This window comes from Cyprinus carpio, chromosome A11, assembly GCF_018340385.1.
Source record: "Cyprinus carpio isolate SPL01 chromosome A11, ASM1834038v1, whole genome shotgun sequence".
Lineage (NCBI taxonomy): Eukaryota > Metazoa > Chordata > Actinopteri > Cypriniformes > Cyprinidae > Cyprinus > Cyprinus carpio.
The window spans coordinates 22212410-22237607 of NC_056582.1; the positions used below are offsets into that span (position 1 = coordinate 22212410).

At 38.6% G+C, this 25198-nt stretch overlaps 1 protein-coding gene across 16 annotated transcripts in view; it reads left to right on the forward strand.

Moving 5' to 3' along the window:
* Positions 1 to 25198, forward strand: part of LOC109098356 (calmodulin-binding transcription activator 1-like) — a 285375-nt gene that overhangs the window by 12631 nt on the left and 247546 nt on the right. For all 16 annotated transcript variants that reach the window (XM_042766802.1, XM_042766804.1, XM_042766809.1 and 13 more), the window contains one exon: positions 6973 to 7076. In XM_042766802.1, the coding sequence (XP_042622736.1) occupies positions 6973 to 7076 (104 nt within the window). Of the gene's footprint in view, positions 1 to 6972; positions 7077 to 25198 lie in introns of those variants that run through there.

A 25198-nucleotide genomic window follows, 5' to 3' on the forward strand; every position in this document is an offset into this window, starting at 1 on the left:
CGTGTTACAATGGAAGACATTAGAATTAATTTCAACATATATGGTAAAAACTAATCTTTTTAGCCGTGTAATAAGCGGGATAATGTACATCCAGCCGGTTGTTATCTCAGAATAAACCCAGACAGGGCGATCAGGACCCCGACGCGAAGCGGAGGATGTACATGTACATCGGCTGGATGTACATTATCCCTTACTTAATTATGGATGTGTGCGAGAAATGTCAAAACATTTCAGCAGGCACCTTTACAGATGATTATTCTTTATAAACCCTGTTTATCGATTTACATCTACATAACTCTACAGTACCAAAATGAGCCAAGAGGATTAAAAACTGAGAGGCCCACACACAGCAGTTGTGTTAATTAAAAAAATTTCTTTCATTATTGAATTTTTAGAATAAATTGGATAAAAAAAACAAGAATCTGTTGTATGTTTTATGTGTTCTTGATATCAATAACTTTAAAAACACATAAACACAGTAATGGGTGAAATAGAGCTTTATAACCCATGAATTTCTCATTTCTATTTTCAAATTTCTATAATATGGATACCTTATGTATTGTCTGTCAAAATATTTGAAAGTTTAGTTTTAAATGGCCCATGATTTATCCATGCCTGGTTCTGACCAACTGTTTTGTCACCTTAATTAACATATTGCAAAAAGGATAAAGAAATCTGCCAAATATTTCAGCTCATTTGTCATGTAAACACTCTTAGTGAAAATAAAGCTGCTTTTCAGCCACTGCCTTTAGGGCTTTTCTCTCACCATCAGTGTCGTTGTTCTTATTGGGGTCACTTAAAGCCACATGCGGGATCTGTACAAACATGCTGCTTATTGACAGTGTGAGATCCCACAGTGCCTTTGTGCCACTCAGCCGAAGTAACATTCATCACTTCCTTCAGCGTAGAACATTCTGTATTTAGTGACCTCCAGCACCTCCCATCAAAGACTTCAGTCTGTCCATCACTCCACTCACAGCTGCTGACATGGTGTATGAGTTTCTGGAAAATTTAAAAGGGCTCTTTAGGCTGAGATGATAAAGAGTTAAGTTATAAAATACCTTTGTATCGCTGGCTTAGGGGAGACTTTCTGATGCTTGACATTACTTTGAAGGGCAGTTTTGATGGGTGTTTTTCAAAGATCCCTTTAGATCAAGAGTCGGGCATCAGTTAGACAAGGGCCACATGCGAGTGCGGCACCTTGGCATCTGCACTGAATGCTGATTGGTGTTCGATTCAAGCATGAGTGTGTTTTTATATGTTAGTAGAGTTTGAAGCAGAAGCGATTTATCTTAATACATTCATAATTAATTATGGTGGGCGCGTACGCCTGCGTGCACCTATAATTGAGAAGGAGCAAATAGTCAACAGTGCTCTATTCTGTTCTATCTTTCTCTACCACCTACATGCACACATTTATATCTGTGTGAGTATTAGCCGTGTGTTCGTAGCCTTGTTTTGTTTTTCACTTTCTTTGTTAAGCCTTTTTCCCTCAGCTCTGCGTCTCATTGGCTACTCTTGGGAGATGGTCGTGAAAGAGAGAAAGGCAAACGCTTAAGGCAGCGCTTGGCAGACGGCGACTGACTCTGTGATTAAAATTTGCCTCTAAAGCCACAGTCGTCAGAGTCAGCATAATTTAAAAGCCCCTTACTTTGATGCAGAACAATGAGACTAAATGGCAGTCCTCAGAATCGCTTGCTTGTTCTTCCAAAACATGTACTGAGAGGGAAAGAGAGAGACAGAGATGAAGGGAGAGACGAGAAATAACGAATAGGAATAGGAAGGGATATACAGTGTAGTCTAGTCTTAATTAGCCTGTAAATAAGTTTCTCAATGCCTCGTTCCTTTATAATGCATCCCGGTCGAGTTACTTGGAATGAAAAAGAGCAGAACTTTTCAAAAGAGCCTGCTCATTTATTCATTATCTCATGCGAATGTACTATGTGTTTTGCTTCTCAATCTTTGCTTTAGCTGAAGCATAACAGCCACAGATCTCCCAATTCATAATATGAAACGTTCATTAAATTTCAACAGAACTGTTGCAATGAGAGAGAGAGAGACGACACTGAATAAAAAGGCAAATCTCAAATGAGATCTTTTCAAACTCCACAGTTTCTCCTAGACGCCAGTGAGATTGAATGGAGAGCAAATGTTGACTTTGCTTAAAGGGATACTCCACCCCAATATGAAAATTTTGTCATTAATCACTTACCCCCATGTCGTTCCAAACCTGTAAAAGCTTCGTTCATCTTTGGAACACAATTTAAGATATTTTGGATGAAAACCGGGAGGCTTGAGACTGTCCCATAGACTGCCAAGAAAATAATAGTGTTATGGTCCATAAAAGGTATGAAAAGTCATCATCAGAATAATCCATCTGCCATCAGACGTGCAATCTGGGTTATATGAAGTGACAGGAACACTTTTTGAAAGCGAAGAAAACAAAAATAACAACTTTATTCAATAATTCCTTTGTCAACGATCTCCTCTGTGTCTGTCCATATCACCGCATGCTGTGTATGCTCTTCTGCATCATCCGCGCCACAAGGATGTGCTGTTTTCTTTCAAATCAAAGCTAAATACACATAGAAACAGTGCATCCTTGTGGCGTGGATGATACAGAAGAGCATACACAGCATACTATATGGAGAGACACAGAGGAGACTGTTGACAAAGGAATTGTTGAATAAAGTCATTATTTTTGTTTCCCGTCGCTTAATATAACCCAGATTGGACATCTGATGGCAGATGGAGTATTCTGATGATGACTTTCATTCCTTTTATGGACCTTGACACTATTATATTCTTGGCAGTCTATGGGACAGTCTCAAGCCTCCCGGTTATGCTAAAATATCTTAAATTGTGTTCCGAAGACAAACAAAAACCCTACAACTTTCCAAATAAACACAAAAAAACGACAAAATACAAAACCTTCATCACCGTCAGGAGTATCCCTTTAAGTCTCCTGTTCCTTACGTCTTTCTTTTGAGCAAAATGCCCTGGTAGTCTCAGACTCTGCCTAGATTTGCCAAGGCATGATGTCTGCAATCAAGAGAGTGATTTTTAACATGAATATTTTTCATTTCTGTGCCATTCATGTTCATCGCATCCACCTTATTTTTCCTGTAAGGGTGGGTGCAGCCATTTGTAAATTTAATGGGTCTGGTGTCCGGTGTCATCTGCTTCCAGCTATTTTTAGCTGTACAAAACAGCTTGTTTTATTAGATTCCTCACTGTTGTTTTCGATTATTTTTCGAATCTTGTTTTTTTTAGATTGAAAGAACCTAATCTCACCATAATGACTGCAGGATAGGTCAAAGGATGTATAGTTCTCATAATATAAAGCTTTATTTGTATATGTAAAAAAAAAAAAAAACATGATGACAATACATAAATTGTAATTTTGTCTGATTTGCCCGTGAAATTAGTCATAGCCCACAGCTCAGCAGGGACATGCATTTATCGCATGAATTAAACAAGACATTTTACACAATATTAACAATATTAACAAACTGTACACTGAAACAAAATAACCAGAATATTAATAACTGATAGAGCTTGTGGTTTATCTGTCAATCAGATGCGCTGATCTATGCTCGTGACATTTTCTTTTATAATCATTATTGGCTGACAGAAATGTTAAAATAACTTCTGAATAAATTTTTTTTTTTAACTGGTTCATTAAAACTATCTATCTGAAGCAGGAAACTAATCAGATTTCTAATCACTTTTAGCGAGCATGAGGGAGGCAAATGGTAATATATAATTAAAAATGAAAATAGTCTTTTATCTCACAACTCTCGTATACGGCTTTTAGCGAGCATGAGGGAGGTGAATGGTGCTTCTCAAATGGAAGGCTGCATCCCAAATTTCAGATGATGAGTACCGACTTGTTTTCTTTCAGTTTATTTTCATGAGTTTAAATGTGTGCAGCCTTCGTAGGATGCAGCCTTCTGTTTGAGAGACTCCCAAGATAAGTTTTGTTGAATTGAAAAAGGCTCTGAACAAGTCAACTTCCAATTCAACAACAACAACTTGAGATTTTAATCATAAAAAAAGTCACTGTAAATACAGACATTTCTGCTTTAGTGCCCCTTGTGGCAACTCTGAGAATGCAGAATTGCAATGGGACACATTTGGAATGCAACAGAGTACGAAATTGAGCTTGCAATGCTAGTAGCATTCAGGGCCGTAACCACCATAGACATTGAGGGGGACAAGTCCCCCCAATAATTAAAAATGGCCAATCTGTCCCCCCAATATTTGAAACTCTTGCACTGATCCGCTGCACTACAGAGCGTTCTGTTTTTAATGATGACAAAAAGGTTTAAAAGTTACATTGCGGGCTAACAGTGCTCATCAATGTCACAATAATTGAGCTGACCAATCAAAGTAGGCGGGGTTTACCATTCAAAGAAACAGAGCGAATTCCAGCACGAAATGTGAGTTTAATGGTAAAAAAGAGCGAGATGAGATGGAAGCTGCAAATAATTTAATATTAGTCAACTGTTTTACCATAGAAATGTTTAAAGACCGCTATATGATGACCCAGTGATGCAAACTACATGATTTTTTCCCCCTTAAATATGGCCATTTTGAGAGAGAGTATAAAAATTGTGTATGTGTATTATCTGTATGTCTCTGTTATTTCAGGAAACACCTCGTTGCTGATGAGTAATGTCTTGAAGCTTTTTTATTAATAAAAGGCGAGGGATAGTGTTAACAACATTTGTGCTAGCTTCTTAGGGCTCTGAGCTTTTCTTTTTAGGAGCACTTGTAGTTTTAAAAAAAATTAGGAGCACATTCAAAAAATTAAGGAGTAATCTTCTGCCTTACCATTACGAGGTGACATCTGACTCCTTAAAGTGATTTACAGTAATGGCATTTTTCTAATTTTATTACAAGTACCCTAGGCTATGTCAGCTATTATGTCAAATGTGTATGAGCTTTTTAAAATGTCCATTTAAAACAATAGAATAAGAACAAGTAAGAATAAGTTAGCAATCATATTAAAACAGTATTAATGTTAATTTGTAGGCTAATAAGTGGCACAGAAGAAGACAAAAGTGGAGTGTAGGTGTATTTTCAGAAGTTTAATGAGGCTCAGAAGTGGCATGAGTGCAATTAAATGAATAAATTTATGTTGCGATTAATGTTTTAAATATAACAATTTTAATAGGCTATAGAAATATTCAGTGATTGAAATGACTGAAATTATACTTTAAAAATGAAACTAAAACTGCTAGTAGTGGCGGCAGGTCAATAAATTTATCAATGAATAATTATTTTTATTGATTCATTCAAATGGCTGATTCATACAGGAATGAAGCAATTATGCATGGATAATCATGAATCACTGACTAGTTTAAAAACGCACATTCTTTCATGAACAAAACACCGCTGTGTTTGCTTTTAGAGATGTGCAGCTGCAGCTGTGACTTTGTTTCAAACTATTTTCATTGACAAAATCAGACAATAGTGTTATAATCCGACAATGCAAGTCACTTAATATTTCTTGTTTACTGAATTGTTGTTTTAAATAAATATAACATTTCAAAGGCCCTTAATAATTAATAAAAACAGCCACTCTCCATAGTTCATCGCAATCTCACAAAGTTCCATTATAATCTATAGCCTACACGTGCAAAAACACGTTTTAAGTAGAAACCGTAAACTCTCCCCTGATTGCAAACACACGCGTCAGTCGCACTAGTGCTCCTAAATATTTCATAGTTGCACGCAGTAGTTTTTAGTCACGAAATATAGGCTTTATATATTATATATATATATATATATATATATATATATATATATATATATATATATATATATATATATATTATTAAATTAGTGCCCCCCCCCCCCCCCCCCCCCCAATGTTCAAGACATGGTTACGGCCTTGGTAGCATTGGCAGTTACATACTCATATCAAGTACTGTATGTTTCAGGTGCAGTTGCGTTTATCTGATCTGGTTTGAATGGTGATTTTTGAAAGACATCTTGATGCACTTGGGTGTTTTCTATAGGGAATTGAATTTGTTATGTGGGTTTAAGTTCATGCACAGGTAAAGCACAACACTGTGCATTGTTTCTGGTGTAAGACTATGAACAGAAGAGTGATCCTAACCCTCTACATGTGCCTCTTTTCGTCTGGCTATCTGTTAGTCCTTAAAGCCAGAGTGGGAGTGGTTGCTAAGCAGTGTCTCTAGGACACACAGGCTTCATCTCGCTCAGATCTGCAGCATCTCTTTTACTTCTCTCTCGTCTTTTACCGAGGACACACTCCACAAATCTCAGTCAGTCTCTCATTCTCCTTTTCTTTCAGTGTCATTGCTTTTTTATATTCATAAGCAGGCTCAGCACGCAATATGGAACTACCTTCTCCCACAGGGCTAAACATTGAGTTCCTTAAGAAGCCTGAGCCCTTGATGCAAACGGTTATCAATAACCTTGAAATGTTTTTGCTCCGTTGCCCAATTTTGTTGTTATGTATTTGAGCAGTCACTCTGGCGTGATAAGGAAGAGAGAGAAAGAACGGGAGCATTTAAAAAAAAAAAAAAAAACTCAATGAAAACAAAATCACGACATTTCTGGATGAAAGCCTTTTGCACGCCTTGTGCTCCAAATATGTTCCCTTTCATTTCACAGTAACATCTTAAGTTTTTTTTTTTTTTTTCATTGCTTTCTGAGTACTCCTCCTTTGAGGTCTCGTGCCTGGTTTATAGTTTTCTTTTTTTAAAAAGGTTGTCGCAGCAATTTGCAAACGTAACACCTGGGCATGGAAGTTTCCTTAAAGGAGTCCCTTGAGCAATAGTGACAATGAATTCAAACTCAGTAATTTACAAAGAAATGATTGGATCTTTGTTTTAAAAGAACAGCTCCCAGTGTTTAAGACTCTGGAGAGCAGCACAGCTTTGTTTTAATAATCCTGCTCACACTTCATTTTAAGTGACCTTTTTGTGTCGTTCACAGATGAACATGGACATTTGAAAATCTACCTGCCCAAGAAGCTTCTGGAATGCCTTCCCAAATGCTCCTCCCTGCCCAAGGAGAGACATCGCTGGAACACCAACGAGGTAAGAAGCTTTTATCTGTAGTTCTGATGCCTTTTGTTTTCACAGGAGTTTGGCGTTTTGTTTGTCCAAATACAATGGCAATAATGCAATGATCAAATTTTAATGTGGTGTTTATTATATGTTGATTTTATGCAAATTGTATTGTTGGATATCTTTTGTTTGTTTCACATCAAACTTGGATTTCTAACTGTAGTTATGCAGAGAACCAAACAGTAGTTTCTAGGTTTGGTGACCCATTATATATATATATATATAATATATATATATATCTATATATATATATATATATATATATATATATATATATATATATATATATATATATATATATATATATATCTATATGCCCTACAATACTGCTTTTGAACTCTTAACACATTAACATATACACCAACAAATAAAATGAAGAATCAGAAAAAACTGAGACAGACTAAATCCAGAAGAACTGTGGCAATGTCTCCAAAATGCTTGAAGAAACCTTCCTACAAAGCTACGATACTGTGAAATGTTTTAGGCACTTGTGTAAAAATGCTGTAAAGTGAGGATGCTTTCAAAAATAATGTCATAAACAGATTTTATTCATCAATTAACTTCTATTAAATAAATGCAATCAATATTTGGTATGACCACCCTTTGCATTTAAAACAGCTTTTGTCCTTGGTACACTTGCACATAGTAGTTTTGTAGGAAGGCTTCTTCAAGCATCTTGGAGACGTTGCCACGGTTCTTCTGGATTTAGTCTATCTCAGTGTTTTCTGATTCTTCATGTCATTCCAGACGGACTGGATGATGATGATGATGAGATCTCTGTGTGGAGCACTGGCTGCTGTCAGACTCCTTGTGCAAACAAAAATCTCACTGGATTATTACAATTAATGGCAAAAAGGAATGTTTGGAAATGTAAAATGCAATTTCCTACTGACACACTTTAGCAAAAGAAAGAAACAACTGACTTAAAACTAGACTAAAGCACAGTAGTGTATATGCAAGTGATAATATTTTTTTTATTATGTAATAATTAAATTATTATATTACATATGTCATTTTAATTATACTGTGTATTACTATATATTAATTTAAATCTGATAAATTCTCAGCCATTACACACATATATATAATCATTCTCATTTATATTAAATTATATTATATTATATATGAGAATTTATTAGATTATAATTTTCATATAATTTAATAATGATCTTGCAATAGTTTGTCCCCTTCCCCCAAAAAAGGGACTTTCATACAAAATGTACTGTTTTGTTGACTGCCATGCTGCATTGTTTTGATTCGCTCTGTTAATCTGTGTCAGTTTTATCTAACAGTTGGACTCATATACAAAGTGTATCTGCATTGCTTTGAACTTTGTCTTCCTGGCCCGAAGGTGTTCTGACATTCAGAGACAAACAAACACACTCAGCAGAGATTAGGGAAGCCTGTTTGGACCGATTCCACGACACACCTGACACAACCTCCTACCGTCTCGCTCTCTGCTAAAGTATAACACCACTTGAACATGCACCAGCTCGTTTTCATTTTTCTAAATTCGGAGCTCTGGTCTCAAGTGGGTAAGTTAACATATTGGAAGTTGCTACCTGATTTACTGTGGACTCTGGCAACTTTACAGAGATGAGATTGTATTGAGCTGTTCTGAATTTCTGAAGGAATGCCATTTCGTGATGTATTAAGGGTTTAAAATTCTTGTTAAAGGAATAGCTGACAAGTCTTGTTCCCATGGGTTAATATAACATTGCATTTCTTTGCCTATAATGTTTGAAGAAGGCTAAACCGTGGACTCTCACTGAAGCTTTTTTTCACCAGGTTGTCTGAGGATTACAAAAGACAAACTTTCCCTTCATTTTCTAGCCCTGACTTAAATTCTTTATCATGATGGAGATGGCACATGCTGCTACAGATGACTTGGGATGATGCATGTCGTGACCTTTCAAAATATTTCAGATTTGTTTCCCTTTCAAAACTGCTATACTTTTGAGAGAGGAAGCCGCTGATGTCTTGCATGTATACCTTTATTTATGATAACAGTTGAAAGTGAGGTTTGATCTGGGGAATGCAGATGTGTTTTCTTTGTGCACTGCTTCACTTAGTTGTAGCTGAAGAAGTGATGGTGCAGAGAGGTTCATATTTCTCTCTCTCCGTTTCATTTGTGCGTTCTCCGTGTTGGGAAGCCAGCAGTGTGGCTGTCCCTCTGTGCTTTCTGTCAAAGCCTCCACGCTCCCTTTCTCTCAACTTGCAAAGAGTTATAAAGTTTCCCAACTGTTTTTAAAGATGGTTTCACCCTCCCCAGTATCTCTTTATAGTTCCTTTTATACATTCAACCGTAGAGGAAAACAATATAGAAAACAAACCTACTTTTAGACCCCATGCTGATGCAAACTAACTAGCCTCAAAGAAAAGTCATGAGCAGTTGTTGAGCGATAGCTATTTGTTTCACATCAAATAAACTATTACTTGTGAATAGAAGAAAACTTTTTCAAATTGTTGTTTTTGGACTTTTATCACTGAGGACAAAGTAGAGAGAGGACAGGAAGTGACAGGGAGGAAGGCAGGAACAATGCTGAAAGAGCCAACATAAAATCAAAATTTAACCTATTCCTAATACACTTCCTGGTTTTATGAACATTGGCAACACTTTACAATAAGGTTCGATTTGTTAACACTAAGGTATTAGATATCATACTAGCAAATAATTTTAGCATTATTAACATACCATTGTGGTATTAAAATTTAAATAAAAAAATGTATTGTGTTACATGAATGGTTCAACTTAATAATTTTGTTTTGGGAATATCGAATCCACGCACAATTCTCATTAAATATCCTGTTTTACTTTAGAAATGTGTCACATTAACAACATAAATTGGGTTATGAATGTTGTTTCATGTTCACTTTAACCCCTCATAATTTATGATGGGATGGAAGATGGAAAGAATGCTCATTTTAACCATCCGTGATTTCCTATCTCTCAAGAGCTGCTGTTTGTGGTGAACATGCACACAGGAAATATTGGTTCCCTGAGTATTAGCCAAATCTGACATATTCGTGACTGAAGCAACCCTCCCAATTTTGCATCCTCACAGGATGAGGAACTTGTTACTGTCAGTAGCGCTATAACCTTCACTGTTCCTGTCGTTGTCCAGGCTAAACATATCTGACTCTTTAAACAAAAACAGACCAGATAGAGCACAGATTGGAGAATGGAGATTACAAAAAAGAGTGAAGGACAGACAAAATGGACAGGCAAAGAAAGATGGAAGGAGGAGGTGTAGCGCTCCCTGCAGATGGAGACGTCGTGTGGCCTTTGTTGAAGCTCAGCTACTTTTGGAGGCTGTTAGGAGCAGAAAGTCTCCCTAGTGACACACACAGTTTTTAATGAGAACGAGTTCCTAAACAATCCAGACTTTCTCCTCCTTCAGCTCTATAGTCAGAATGAATGGCATGCGCCCAACGACCAGCGGTGAGGTATAATGAAGCCTCTAGCAGGCCCGAATGAGACATCAGGTCATACAAACAAGCACAGCTCATGTCCGAACCTGTGTTTTTCTGCATGCATTGGATATTCCTCACACATACGACATAATGTCTCTGATTGGAAGCTGGGTCTGTATTTATGCAGTGTTTGCCAGTCACTCCATATAACATTCCCATCTCTCCCTTTTCCTTATGGGAAATGACCCTTATTGCAGGTAATGACACGGACGTCTGTTCAGTTGAAAAATTCTTGTAGCCGAATGACCACATTAAAGAACGAAACCGACAGTATGTTGGAAAGGAGGGGAAAACATCAAAAACATAATGGTGTTGTAATGGACACGAGGAGAGGGTGAACGCTGAGGGACGGCAAAAAGTCAATTCCTGTCTTTATCTCTTTTTCTCTCGCTCTGTCTCTCACCGTCAGTTGCTTTACACCCCCTGCTGTTAATTTTAAATACCTAGAAAAAGTGTGTGTGTTTGATAGCTCTACTATACAATACCGCACACCACTGGGAGTCCTAGAGTGTATCTAGAGAAGCTTTGTTATTACCGAACAAGAGAATATTACGCTTAAAAACCATCTGCAGAAAATTTCCAAGCAATCACAGTGCAAAGTGAAGTTGGAATAGGTCTCAAGAATAATCTCTTTGCAGTTCTTCTCTGATTAGTTTAGGAAAGGATGTCTCAGATGCCGAATAGAGGGATGAACGCCTTTGCATTGTGGCACAGGACTCGAGCTAACTTTCCTTGCTCTGAACAAGCCCAAAGTTCACATTCCCAGCTGAATGTCACACAGAGATGGGCCGTTACATTTTGAAGCACGCTTCGCTAAATGATTTTGTCTGAAAGCAATTTAGATGAATTCTCACGGCTAAATATGCAGCTAATACAGCGTGGGTATTACTTATTGACAAAGTGTCCTTCAGCCTGGGAGTTTTTCTTTTCTAGTCAAGCAAACCACTCCAAACAAAAAAGAAAAAGAAAAGCAAAAACACACAGAATGAGAGATGTGCAGGGGGTTTTGTCATTGTTTGACCAGTCTAAGCTCTATGTTAGACCTTCTTCCACCTTCAGTGAAACAATTCCCCTGGATAAAGGAGGGCGTGGAAAATCACAAAGCCATGTGTACCGAATGTAGAGGCAAACAGCGAGGATGGGTACGGAGCTTACATGCTGATCTGGTAAGCTGAAGATTGAATTGTATTACCTTGACTCAATGACAAAATCCCCATGTTTTGTAGACTTTGCAAACGCAGAAGCCCATGAGTTTGCTTTTTATGATGTAGATCACTGGGACTGATCTTTGTTTGAGCCAGAGGAATGGCTTTGATATCGCCAAAAGATTCATAAGTCGCTCCCTAGCAACAGGGATGAAAAACCTGTCAAGGTGAACAATATTCTCTCATTTTAGCACGCTTAAACTTCTTGAGTAGCCTTGGCCGTTGGCGATAGCAAATGCCCCTTTACACACTTACACAGAGATGCTGTGTCTGCGCCATTTCACCGTAATCTGCCCCAGATGACAAACTGTGCATTTAAAAGTTTTAAGCGGCATGGAAAAGTGCTGCTGTATGCGAGTCCTTGTCCTGTCAAGTTCCCCTGCCACAAATGTTTTATTTTAAATCTCTCAGTTTTTCCATCATGCATTTTATTTATTTATTTATTTTTTATTTATTTTATTTTTTTGGTGTGTGTGAGCTCTTGATCTAGATATTGAAAGTGAAAGTGAAAGTCGTGACATTTGTCAAGTATGGTGACCCATACTCGAAATTGGTGCTCTGCATTTAACCCATCCAAGTGTACACACACAGCAGTGAGAAGTCTAGACCGTGAACACACACCCGGAGCAGTGGGCAGCTATGGATCCAGCGCCCGGGGAGCAACTGGGGGTTCAGTGCCTTGCTCAAAGGACACTTCAGCCATGGGTATTGAGGGTGGAAGAGAGCGCTGTTCATTCACTCCCTCCCACCTACAACTCCTGCACAGCACCGAGACTCGAACCTGCTACACCCCTGTTACAAGTACAAATCTCCAAGTTAGGCCACAGCTGCCCCATATTGGCATCCCATATTGGCATCATGGATCCAGCTTTACCCCTGTGATAGGTGCCAGGAAAGTGGTTACCCTGCCTTAATCTTAGTTGGCACTACTTAAAAAATTTAGATTGTGTTTGTAGAAGCAAACCTTTGGCTTCTGCAGAGCTATAACAAATAATGTAGTTTAAGTGAAGACCAAATCTGCTGCATTTTTGACCTTTTTGTTCTTGTTCAGACTGGGAAAGGATCTACAACCTGGACTTTCTACTGCATGATTGTTTTTCAGAGTCTCAAGATGTGTGAACTAGGTGTGTTTACATAAGCAATTTTAATCAATCGATGGTGGGCTTTTGTGTAGATGAGCTACAGTCTCCATCTGCCTGCATATGCTTTTCATTGTCCATATTTTCGACCTGTTTTAGTGCATTTTTAAGTAAAGGTATGTGACGAGTGGGGCGGGGCCGAGAGCAGTGGGAACGGGGAGTTAATGATATTGAGCGACACCTGCGCAACTCACCGGAGGAGCACCGGAGGATAAAAGGAGGGGTATGGACAGTGAAGAATGGGAGAGGGCCAGGCCTGGATTTTATGTTGTTATGTTTTATGCGGCAGTCGTCCATAAGGGGCTGCCGCTTTTACTTTCGTTTTGTTCATTTATTTATTAAAGTTTTATGTTTAAATGTTTGCCGGTTCCTGCCTCCTTCTTCCCGATCTACAAACGTTTGTTACAAGATAATATTCACAAGAAGACTTACAGATTCTGACTAGCACTACTGTTTGGGGTTGGTATGTTTTTTTTATGTTATTGAAAGATGTCTAGACTCCTCAACAAGGCTGCATTTATTTGATCAAAAATACAGTAAAAACAGGAATATATTATTACAATTTAAATGTGTTCTATTTAAATATATTTTAAAATATAATTTATTCATGAAATGGCAACACTGAATTTTCATCGTCATTACTCCAGTCTTCAGTGTCACATGATCCTTCAAAAATCAGTTTAATATGCCGACTCTAATTGGTGCTCAAGAAACATTTGTTATTATTATTAGTATTGTATGTTCAAAACAGTTTTTGCTGCTTAACCTTTTTTTTTGCGGAAATTGAGATATATCTTGATTTTAAAAACAGTGTAAAAGTCTTTACTGTCACTGGTGATCAAATAATTTGACCTTGCTGAATAAAAAGTGTTAATTTAAGTAAATAAATAAATAATAAAAAAAAATCTCACTGGCACTAAATGCTTCAGTTTCTAATTTTTTTTCTTTTGCAGAAGTATTTTTAGTGTGTTGTCATATTTTTTGCCACTGGTATTCTTTAATGAAAATTGGTTAAGAAACATCATGATGCAATTTTTTTTCTTATTTTTATTTTTTATTTTATTTTTTTAATCCTTAAAATGTTGGCTTAGCGATCTTGCTCTGCCTGCTACAGTATTGTCTCCTCTTTGCGTCCGTCTTCAGCGTCGCTGGCCTCTGTTAACAGCCGTTTATAGACACTTTGTGTTAATATAATATTAACTTAATATTGCCACACAAATTACGTTTTGAAAAAAATTATTGCGATGCAGTTTGTGTGCAAGCCGGAACAGAGATAGTCTCTGAAATAAAACAAAACGAAAAAAATAAAATAATAAATACCCAGTTGATCAGTGCATCTCTACTCCACTGTATAAATTAAATATAGATTAATCATTGTTAAAGGTACAAAGTTACCCACCAAGATGGGCATTTTTGTATTCTATGTATTTGTCCATTCAAACTCAACAGTGAAACGGAAAGAAACTCAAATTAGGATTTGGGCGTAACAGTAAAAGCTGTCTGTGCGCGTGCTGAACACACAACACAAATCCGTCAACTGTCCTGAGTGTCCTGGCCTCGGGCCATCGGGCAGTCCTTATTGTCAAGCCCTGTATTTTGAGCTGATTTTAAAACCTTTTAACAGTTGTTTTCATTTGGTATGCGTTTCCTAGCAACAAAGCATAGTGTAGTGTATGATCCTCAGTCGATTAATGTATGATGGCCAGTTTTTCCTCTGTGACTATTTATAAAGTCGGTAAGTGTATGATGTCTAGTGTTGTAAAATCTGTTCATTTTAAAAGTCGTTTAGTGTCTCCCTGACTTAACTCAGTTCCATATACACAAACCAAATTCAGGCATTCTTAGTTCTGAATTGTGCACAACCATGTGCTGCACATTTCTGTGAATTGTTCAACTTTATTGCACTGGTGTATCTGCCACCCTTGTTGGCACCGCAAATGACGATCAGTTTGAACGCCCTGTGTTTTTGTGTACGACTGTGAATAAATCTGAATGATTATGACACATCTGCACAAACAGACTTTGCTCTTATTTTACTCATGGTCCAGGCATTACTCTGACATGTGGTTGTGTGCTGGCGTAATCAGGCTTGTTAAAAGAATCCACCGGATCCCCTCTGGAATGGGTTTAGCCATGTCCCGCTATCCCGGGGATTACAGCTTCCTTGAAAGGATTAGCACAATGCTGATTAGTTTGATTCCATTCTCCAAGACAGAAAAAAAGCCAGTCCTCTTGATGTTTATGAGATTTATTTTAATACATTTCCTCTTGTGGAAACAAATTATGCCGACTTTTTTTTTTTTTTTTTTGAAACTGTCAATATAGGGAGAAGCTTGCGTTCTCTCTCTCTCGTTCTTGCTTGCTCTTCATCCCGTTTTGAGAGTGTTTCCCAATCGAGCTGAAGAGCCAAGCTCCCTGATTAGTAGAAATAAAGAGGCAAAAAGCAACAACATTTATTTCCTCTCTGCGTCTGGGATGGGGAACGTGTCGCCCCTGTCGTGGTAATTAAAGATGACTCCGTGCAGGCAAATGTTTGAGGAAATGGAGGCTGAGCCGCTGAGGAGACGATGGGGAAAAAAAGGAAAGGTCACGCCGCTTTGTTTTTGCAAACGGGGAGGCTTTGGGCTGTAAGGAGCTGATTTGTGAAGGTGCCTGGATCACGATCGGAATAGTAATTCGGGGAGAGGCTGTTGTCAGTCTGTGGTACAGGTGTGTCTGTAGGTCCATGAAGGAATGCAGAGAGATCCTAGTGAGCGTGCGCTGACCGATGCAGTAAATTGCAAAACGCTCCAGGCATCTCTCAGTTTTTTGTGTCCATTGTGCTTGTGTGTATGTTCAGTATATGGCCAAAACAGCAAACCAGGCAGCAGGATGCTTTTTGTCAGGTTTCCCAGTATGTGAGTGAAATCTGACGGGAAGGTTGAAGTCAGCATGAAATCAGAATTGACCCCATTCACTTTCTTATACACTATACAAAAATATATAATATATCATTTTTATTCTGTCTGTCTATCTATCATCAAATTGATATATTGTTTTTGTTTGGGATTAACATGTTTTTGATTTATTTTTTAAATATTTAAATATGATTTTTAAATAATTTTAAACAACAATATTAAATATTACTGTCAGAAATCATGTGATTAATCACTGTTATGAATTTATATATGTTTACATATTTGATATGAATGATCTTTTTTTTTTGTTCAATTGCTAACATGTTTTCTTTGTGGGTCTTCATAAATTAACTTTTACATTTTGTCATTTCATATTTGAGGTTGAAAAAGGTCTGAAAACCCCTGATAAATATACTCTTTACAATCTAATCAATCCCCAGCAGATAAAATCAAGTCTTGTCCTATTTTTCCATAACTATTCTGCTTCTCAAAGAATTACATCGCATTATTAAAGTTAAATTGGTTGTGAGAGCTTTTTCATGTTGACTTCTAAGATCTACCTTCCGGTCAGATTACAAGATCTAAATGAATGCAGGTTTTCTTGCTCTTTCTATATGAACCCGTTACTTACTGTGAGGTTAGATGATCTGTTGTGGTGTAACTTTCAGCATAATCTGAGCTTTTTTGTACCTTTACCTGCTTCTGAAGGAACCAGTGTTGAATGCTTCCCTTCCGTTCCCCTTCTCTCCTCCTGTCTCCGATCCCACGTTACCCTCATTCGCTCTGTAACCCCTCCCTTTTTTCCATGTCTCATATGCACTGAGGTGTAAAATTATTCAGGGATAGAGGGATAGATTTCTCCCTGTTGAATTGAACCACTGGGTAAGGCTTTTGTGCCAGGCCATTGTAATTGACTGTCGCTTTATTTACTGACTTGTGTGTGTGTGTGTGTGTGTGTGTGTGTGTGTGTGTGTGAGTGAGAGAGAGAGACATTCTGGAGTGCTTCCCTGTTCATTTCTTTTTCCATACATGTGGCGGTTCTCTCTAACTTTGATCCATAGCATATCGGGAGCTCATGCAATCATGAAAATGGCTTGCATGGCTCATTCTTAAATTGTGCTGGACAGACTTTCTTGTTATTCAATTACATGAAATCCAATCCTCTACTCCGTCAAGTCGCTTGCAAATGTACAGGAAAAAGGGCGTGTTTCCTCTTCACACATTCCATGATTGGCACTTGCTGGATCCAACTAATTATTGCCCCTGTCAGTCTTCCCAGTGGCCTCTTGGATGGAGCACAAACACTGTGCTGCCCTTTGGAGGGATTTAACAGCAACTCTCGTGACTGCTGTTCTTTTGAAAAGAGACCTTGCCCCCTCCGGTTGTTGACAAATGGCTGTAGACTGGCATGATGTCAAGTTGTTAAAATGTACAGCGGTGTGGAGTCAGAGAAGTTAATGGTTTTTCATACTTCTCAATTTTCCACCCTTGATTGCGTTGGCCTGCTCACCACTCCTCATGGATGTTTACGAAAACGGGCGTTATGTAAACGGAAGGCTAAGGTAATGCTTTTATGGTGGCTGCAGACCCAACATTTAACATATGATCCATTCACACTCGACTACCTTCGTGACTCCAGTAGATTGAGCGAGAGCATCCATTCAGTCATATGCTCTGAGACACTACAGCTGCTGGGGGGGGGAGCTGTCAAATCTCATTATGCTGAATACTGCCAATCAACAAGCAGCTCCCATCTTCACCAATGAAGACTTTACTATCTGCAAGCCTCCTGCCATGCCATATAGATGGATCGCAGTTCATCGCCGGCGAGGAAACGGACTTAATGCTTTGAGTGCATGAGAGGGAGAGTGGGGTCATTTACTGGGGTACCTGTAAACCACAATGGAGAGTTTATGAGGAATAAGGGATCGAGGGTGATGGTGAGCACATTCCCTTTGAGTGATGCATTACTACTTTTTTGTAGAGCCCTCAACCGCTTTTCTATCCTTTGAACACTTATAGACGTAGTCATAATTTTTACAGGTGAGAGAATAAGTGGAGATTTTCTCATTCTGTTTTGGGACTCATCCTCAACCCTGTGATGGACAGGTGAACACTGGGTTGATCAGATACTGCTGCCTCTCGCTACGGCCATTTCATCTGATAACACCACATTTAATTGTAATTTTTGGGGATTTAGGACTACAAGACCTTCTTAATGTACTTGAGTAAATGTCAAGAGCAGTACAAGCAAGGGAGATCATGTGACCCTTAGACAGCGGTGCACGCACGGCCCTTCATTCTGCTCATTTTGACAAATATTCTACAATCCTGATAGTACGTTTCGAACCACTTTTATTTACTCCATCATGAGTACTTCAACGTTCAAGGAGAATCTGAAAAGAGTGATTGAACAATCGGCAATAAAGAAAAAATTCAATGATTCCACCATCACTAAAGAAGAGCTTGACGGCGCCATTGGTAACGGTATCAAGCTAGCACTTAAAGAGCAGCAAAGTACTTTGGATTCGGTTGTTGCCTCAGCAGTAAAAGATGCGATAGACTCTGTACTGACCCCTGTATTGTGTGACCTACATATGGACATACTAGTGACCAATAATTCTGTAAAAGAGCTAAAAGCAAAAGTTGAAAAGCTAGCCATCGCGGTGAAACAGAAACGTGACCAGGTCGATTCTGTTCAAGCAGCTGCACGTGAGGATAGGAGAACAGTCACGAACCTGAGAAAACGGCTAGAGCAACTTACCGATAAAGTGCCGAACATGGACGATAGGAGCAGGAGAAATAACGTACGACTGGTGGGGTTACCAGAGGGGTTGGAAGGCTCCGATGAAAAAAACTAACTCAGAGATAATCACCAAAAAATTAAAACTACACCAAAATTAAACAACACTCAAACCAACCAGGCTCATCGCTTGTCTGACGGAAGAAAAAGTAACTCAGAGCGGCCTCGTAGTCTTATCTTTCATGTGCTGAGATGGCAAGACAGATCGGCGATCCTGAAGGGTGCACGGCAGGCATACCCAGTGAAATATATGCAGGATAATGTCACGCTGCTGTTTTTTCCCCGCCTTTAGTCAGGCCACGTCTGCCAGGAGAAGGAACCTCAACCCAGTCCATAGGAGGATAACAGCACTGGGTCTGCAGCCATTTCTCATCTATCCGGCAATAATTAAACTACGACACAATGGTGAGCAGATGATGTTCGACTCTTCTCAGAAAGCATCAGCTCACTGCCACAGAAGAAGGCATCTTAACTGCCCAGGAGAGGAGAATAACAAGGTGGACATGGACACTTAAGTTGCTGCTGTGATTTTCTATCCTGCAATATTGTCTAGTGACTGATAAGCTTTGAAATCTTTTTTTGGAGCTAATGGAGAGAAGGTTTGATTACTAGTTCTTGACACTGGGCTTTTTGGGGACAGGTTTCTGCACTGGTGTAGATCGGTCACGTATCAAAATATTTTCCTGTTTTTTTCTGTTATTTTTCTGTCAAATCTGTTTGGAATCGGGAATTATCTGACCTTGATTTATCTGTCAACTAGGGAGCGGGCGTGGTCTAACCTCAATTTGGCCTTTAGGGACTTGGCTCATCGTGTTATATATTTCTATGTCTGTTGTTGTTGTTTTGGTGTTTTGTGATGTTTGTTGTATGTATAAAAATAAATAAAAATTTCATTGCAAAAAAAGGGAGAGTACAAGCATAGCAGTTGAAGGCAGTACTGATGCTTCCATTCATGTGCCTTTTTTCCTCACAGGAGGCCTTACACATTTCCTACAGTGGAAGTGCTGACTGTAGCAGCTGTAGTATGTCTAGACTGCATGTGTAGAAGCTCTTTTGGGGGGGAGTTTAAGTTATCTTTTCAAATCTTTTGCAAATCCTGCATAGTCAGAAAGAAAGCGAAAAGTAAGAAAGATCTTGCTTGTTGGGAAATAAAAAGTGGTGCCTCATAATGTTCTCTACTAAGTCTCTTGCTAGGTTCAGTTTATACTGTATTCACTGTCCCGGTTTCTCAGTTTTACGACTTTTATAAAAGTCATCATTTTTCTCTACCTTTGAGAATGTGTTGAGTTGACAGGCCCGGGTCAGCTCTCCATAAAGAGATCTCTTTTAGCAGAGAGCAGGTACCCTGTCCAACCTCAACAGTGGCAACAGCCTTATCCCTGCTTAGCATTTATGAGTTCTGCAAATCATGTAGCAGCTCAGCCTTTGGCAGCCTGACAAGATTCTCCAGACTGGAGGCTAACGGGCCTGTCAGTCTGCGCTGGTTCGGCCCAACAAAGACTTGTCAGGGAAGGTGAGGTCTGCTGCTTGCAGTTAACGAGACGGTGAACTTACTTGCGAATTTCTTTCTTTCTTTCTTTCTTTTTTTTGTCTTTTGAGTGAGATATTCACCCTGAAGGACACGGATGGATGGTGACTGAGACTGTGTTTCTGCTGTTTCTTCAAGGGAGGCGCAGGCTTCCCATGTAAAGCTGAGGAAGGTGAGATCGCAGAGGTCATATTTGCAGAGATTATGGGTTCTGAAAGTCTAGACTAACATATTTTTAAACGTAAACTTTGACTGCTGTGCATTGGTGGGTTCTTAGGAGTAAAGTGAAAGTAAACATGCAAAAAGATACGAAGGAGTGAAACAAACAACCGTCTTTGTCACCGGTGCTTGCCAGCAAATGACTAATGCAAATTGGAGGCTGGAGGCACTTTGTGTGGATGTCTGGGCCTTTATTCATGCTTTTACAACCACAACCACGCGGCACCTATGTGTGTATAGTGAGATGGGAAAGCACTTTTCTATGACACAGGATGTCACCTGAAAGATGACTGGGTGTGTTTTTGCTGCCTCCCTCATTTTCAGAGTGTTGAAAATGGCTGTCATTTCCTTATGCTGTCTCACAGAGCTGTGTTTATCGAATTTCATAACACACTCTCTGACTGCAGTGCTGGCGCAGAGTTAACGCAGATAGTGACTCACACCTAGCTTATTTTTCTTGCTGAAGTTTCTCGCTGAACTTTTTTGAAATGTTTATTTATTTAAATTTACAAAATAATAATAATAAATAAATAAATAATATATATATATTTATATTATAATATATATATATATATATATATATATTATTATTTTAATAAAAAATTAAATGTGTAGAAATTACAGTAAATAAATAAATACATTTGGAATTCAATGCAAAGGATCTAAAATATAAAAATATTTGGACACTGAAAAATTCATTTCTTAGCTTTGATAACACTGGTATTATTCTAAAATGTGAAAACTATAATAAAGAATGAGTAGTTGAATATTTGCCATGTAACTTCAACAAACCAGCTATTGACTATTGGTTGTCCATGCCAGTGGAAATAACTCTTCTTCTACTTCCATAAATTCTCCACCGTACAAGCATAATGTAATTATGCTGCATTAAAGAGGCTTATTAGATAGGATTATGGCAGACTAGAATGAAAGACTTAAACTAGAACCTTTGACCCCTAATCAAATCCTTTTAAATGAGTGATTCAGTGAGATAATCTTTGCCCCTAGCGTGAGCCATGGACATATAAAAAGGGGTCCAAAAGTGTAAGACCACTACTGAAAATTGTTCTGTTTTGCATTCCTTTATAATTTATTAATTTAACATTTTCATAAATTCAATTCATTTAAAATTAACGTGGATTTCAGAATGTTTAAGTATGTTGCCCTATTCAGCACTGGAATGTCTGACATATTTTCTTAAATCAAGTGCCAAATTTTAAGTATTTAAAATGAAAAGTTTGTCCTTAATCACTTACCCCAATGTCGTTCCAAACCCGTAAAAGCGTCGTTCATCTTCGGAACACAATTTAAGATATTTTGGATGAAAACCTGGAGGCTTGAGACTGTCCCATAGACTGCCAAGAAAATAATAGTGTCAAGGTCCATAAAAGGTATGAAAGTCGTCGTCAGAATACTCCATCTGCCATCAGACGTGCAATCTGGGTTATATGAAGCGATGGGAACACTTTTTGTAAGCGAAGAAAACAAAAATTGGATGCACTGTTTTATTTAAAATCAAAGCCAAATACATGTAGAAACAGCACATCCTTGTGGCACAGATGACACAGAAGAGCATACACAGCATACAGTGATATAGAGAGACACAGAGGAGACCGTTGACAAATGAATTATTGAATAAAGTCGTTATTTTTGTTTTCTTCGCTTACAAAAAGTGTTCCCGTCACTTCATATAACCTAGATTACACGTCTGATGGCAGATGGAGTATTTTGACGACAACTTTCATACCTTTTCTGGACCTTGACACTGTTATTTACTTGGCAGTCTATGGGACAGTCTCAAGCCTCCAGGTTTTCGTCCAAAAAATCTTAAATTGTGTTCAGAAGACGAACAAAGCTTTTACGGGTTTGGAACAACATGGGGGTAAGTGATTAATGACAAAATTTTCATTTTGGGGTGGGATATCCCTTTAATGTACGATTCATTTTCATTGTCACTTTTTCTGTGTATTCCCAAATCTCAAATTTTCCTTAAAAAATATAATTTGGGAAAATAAGGTGATCTAGCACTTTTGGACCTCATAATGCATTATAAGCAAAATGTCTCAAAAACAAACAGTAATGCTGAGACATTTTTCTTAGGCCAGTGTAGCGTGTGAAAGTTTGTATGTGAGCCCCTGACAGGAATGCCTGGTAACCCCATACTGTGTTTTAAGAGGGAATTATTATTATTATACAGTATATACATTCTGTTTGTTCTGTGCTGTAATGCCTTCTCTCTCAATCTTCCCTTCCTGCTGTCCTTTAGCAGAACCTTGAGGCTTCATTAAAATTCTGCTGAATACCCCCCAATGTGCAACACACTCTTTCAATCTCTACACCGCACACACTTGTGCACACAATTGCCCTTTGTTACATATACATTTAAGTGGAAATTCATAGCTACCGTGGCATCTTCACCGCTCTGCATTTCTCAAAGTCATGTTTACATAATTAGTGTGTGTTTCGGGTGCCTCAGCGATTTCGAAACAATGAAAAGGTTAGTTTGTTGGGTGTAGAAATGGCCATCGCTATTAGAAAAGAAGAGCACAATGCTTCTTTCAAAGACTTTCCCCACTGCAGTATCGTCTAGGTCCAGCAGGACCAAAAATGACCTTTTCACCTGAGATACCGACTCTGTTTTCACAGTGTGACACCTGGGAAACCATTGATTCTCGATGGCTAAATATGTGATTTCAATGAGTCGGAGGTTTGACTTTCTACGTGTGTGTCAGAACCGATGTCAGTCGGTAGTAATTAAAAGAGAAGGTAAATCCATTAAGTTGAACTTGGGAAATGGCATGTCCCTCAATCTGTTATGCTGTAGGTGGTGAACAAATTTGCCAGGCCCCCCGAGGTCACCTGAGATATATAGCCCTCCCTCAGCTTGTGTTCACTCACTGCTGTGTAGAAGCGGGACGTAGGAAGGAGAAAGAGACGATATTTCCCTTCAGAAGGAGTACATGCTGTGCCCTCTGCTGCTAATTACCAAAGATTGACTTGACTTATCAAGCGGGTGCAGCACACAATTCATCGCTGCGACTTGTCTCTTCGGTGAGAGGTCTCTGGTAAGGGTGTAGACGTGGCATTTCAGAAGAGAGATATGAAGAGGTAGGAGTAACTGAAGAAAGTGTGACAGATAACGTAGGCTGTTTTACATGAGGCTGTCCTGCTTCCTTCCCATCAACTCCTGCTGCCTGGCTTGAATTCAGGACATGGCACAACAACATAAACACCGTCTCAAATGACATAGAAAGTTTTTTTTTTTTTCTCCTAAAGCTGAAAGTAGTGTACATTCCATTCACGTTCTTCATGGAGAATTTGATTTTAATTGATGATGGATGTTTCTGTAGACGCCACAAGCGCAATTTCAAAAGTTTTAGCTTCGAGTCCCATGAAGCATTGCAAATGCCGTAATTGAATCAGTTTTTCTGCCTACATCCATCTCAAACAGCTTTTATATTTGTATATTTTTGACTATTCTGCTATAAACATCAAACATATTGCATTTTAGACTATATATCAATGTCTATGAATCAATAGCTTTATTAGTTTTTATTCAATTACGTAGTAATGCATCACTGGATGAGTTCATTGTCTCATAAATTTTGTCTTTGTTTTAAATAAAAAAAAAAAAAGTATTTGGAAATCAATGTTTGTGATGTCGTAATTCATTTCGGAGCTGGTTAGTTTGGTTAATGTGGTTTTCACCGAGGTTGTTGTTGAATGGAGAACATGACCTACTGTTGTGCACTTATGTTCAACTCATCTGATGTGTTCAAGTATGGCCAATTACTGTTTCTTGTTTGGCTTTGAAACTTTTATTTATTTATTTATTTTGTAATAATTAATCAAGGCACGCAGTTGTGTCGCTGCAATGCAGTTTCAAATAGGTCATGTCATTGTAGAAGAATCGGTTAAATTGTAAATCTCCTTCGACTCTTTCTGCCTTGTAAGATCCTCTTTCCTCTGTGATGAGTGCTGGTTTAGAACAAAGGCAGACCACACGTTGAAATCTGAGAGAGGTGGGCTGAATGAGCATTAATCCACGTGTTTGTGAGTCTGTATTTGCTTGCATTCATCATTGTACACCCACAAATCCTGGTAATCACGTTAGGTGTGACAAAGTGGCTATTTGTATGCTCATGGACAGGGAGGAATATAAACGCTCTTTGCAGAGTAAAGCGGAGAACAACGGCCGAACTCTCAGTTTGAAGGTTTGTATTTTCAAGTAATCTGTTATGGTGGAGGTGTCTAGGCCTTCAAGAAATTTATGGTCTGCATCTTCCTTTCACGCTCAGACAAACCCCAGGGCTTAGATCCAAGGGTCCTAATCATACGCTGCCTTCCGCTTACACCTTTTATCAGAATGTCTCCAGCCCTGAATTATTCAGCTTTTCGTTACAACAATAAAAACTTTCCTCTTTTTTATTTTTTGTAATTATTATCATTTTAAAGAGGAGCCCACAGCGCTTTTCCCTTCCCATCTCTGTTTGGTTTGTGGCCACAGTCGATCAATATCTGTTCTACAAGCTGCCAATGAGGAAGCAGAATTCCCCTCCTAATTACAGTGAAGGGCTACGAGAGAGGACTTGTCTGTGTGTTTTCTTGCGCGTTTATTTTTAATCCATGGCGGCCGGGGTCTCCTGCGGCTCGAGGGCTGCCTGTGGCCATAAACACGGCAATAGACAACATAGGCCTTGTGGAAGTGTCCAAAAAATACCATCTCGTTTACTAGAATAAACTCTAGTTTTTGATAAGGGCACAGCTTGAGAATACAGTACCAGAGGGCCTGTTTCTTAACACTTCAGTGTATGTATTATTTATCGC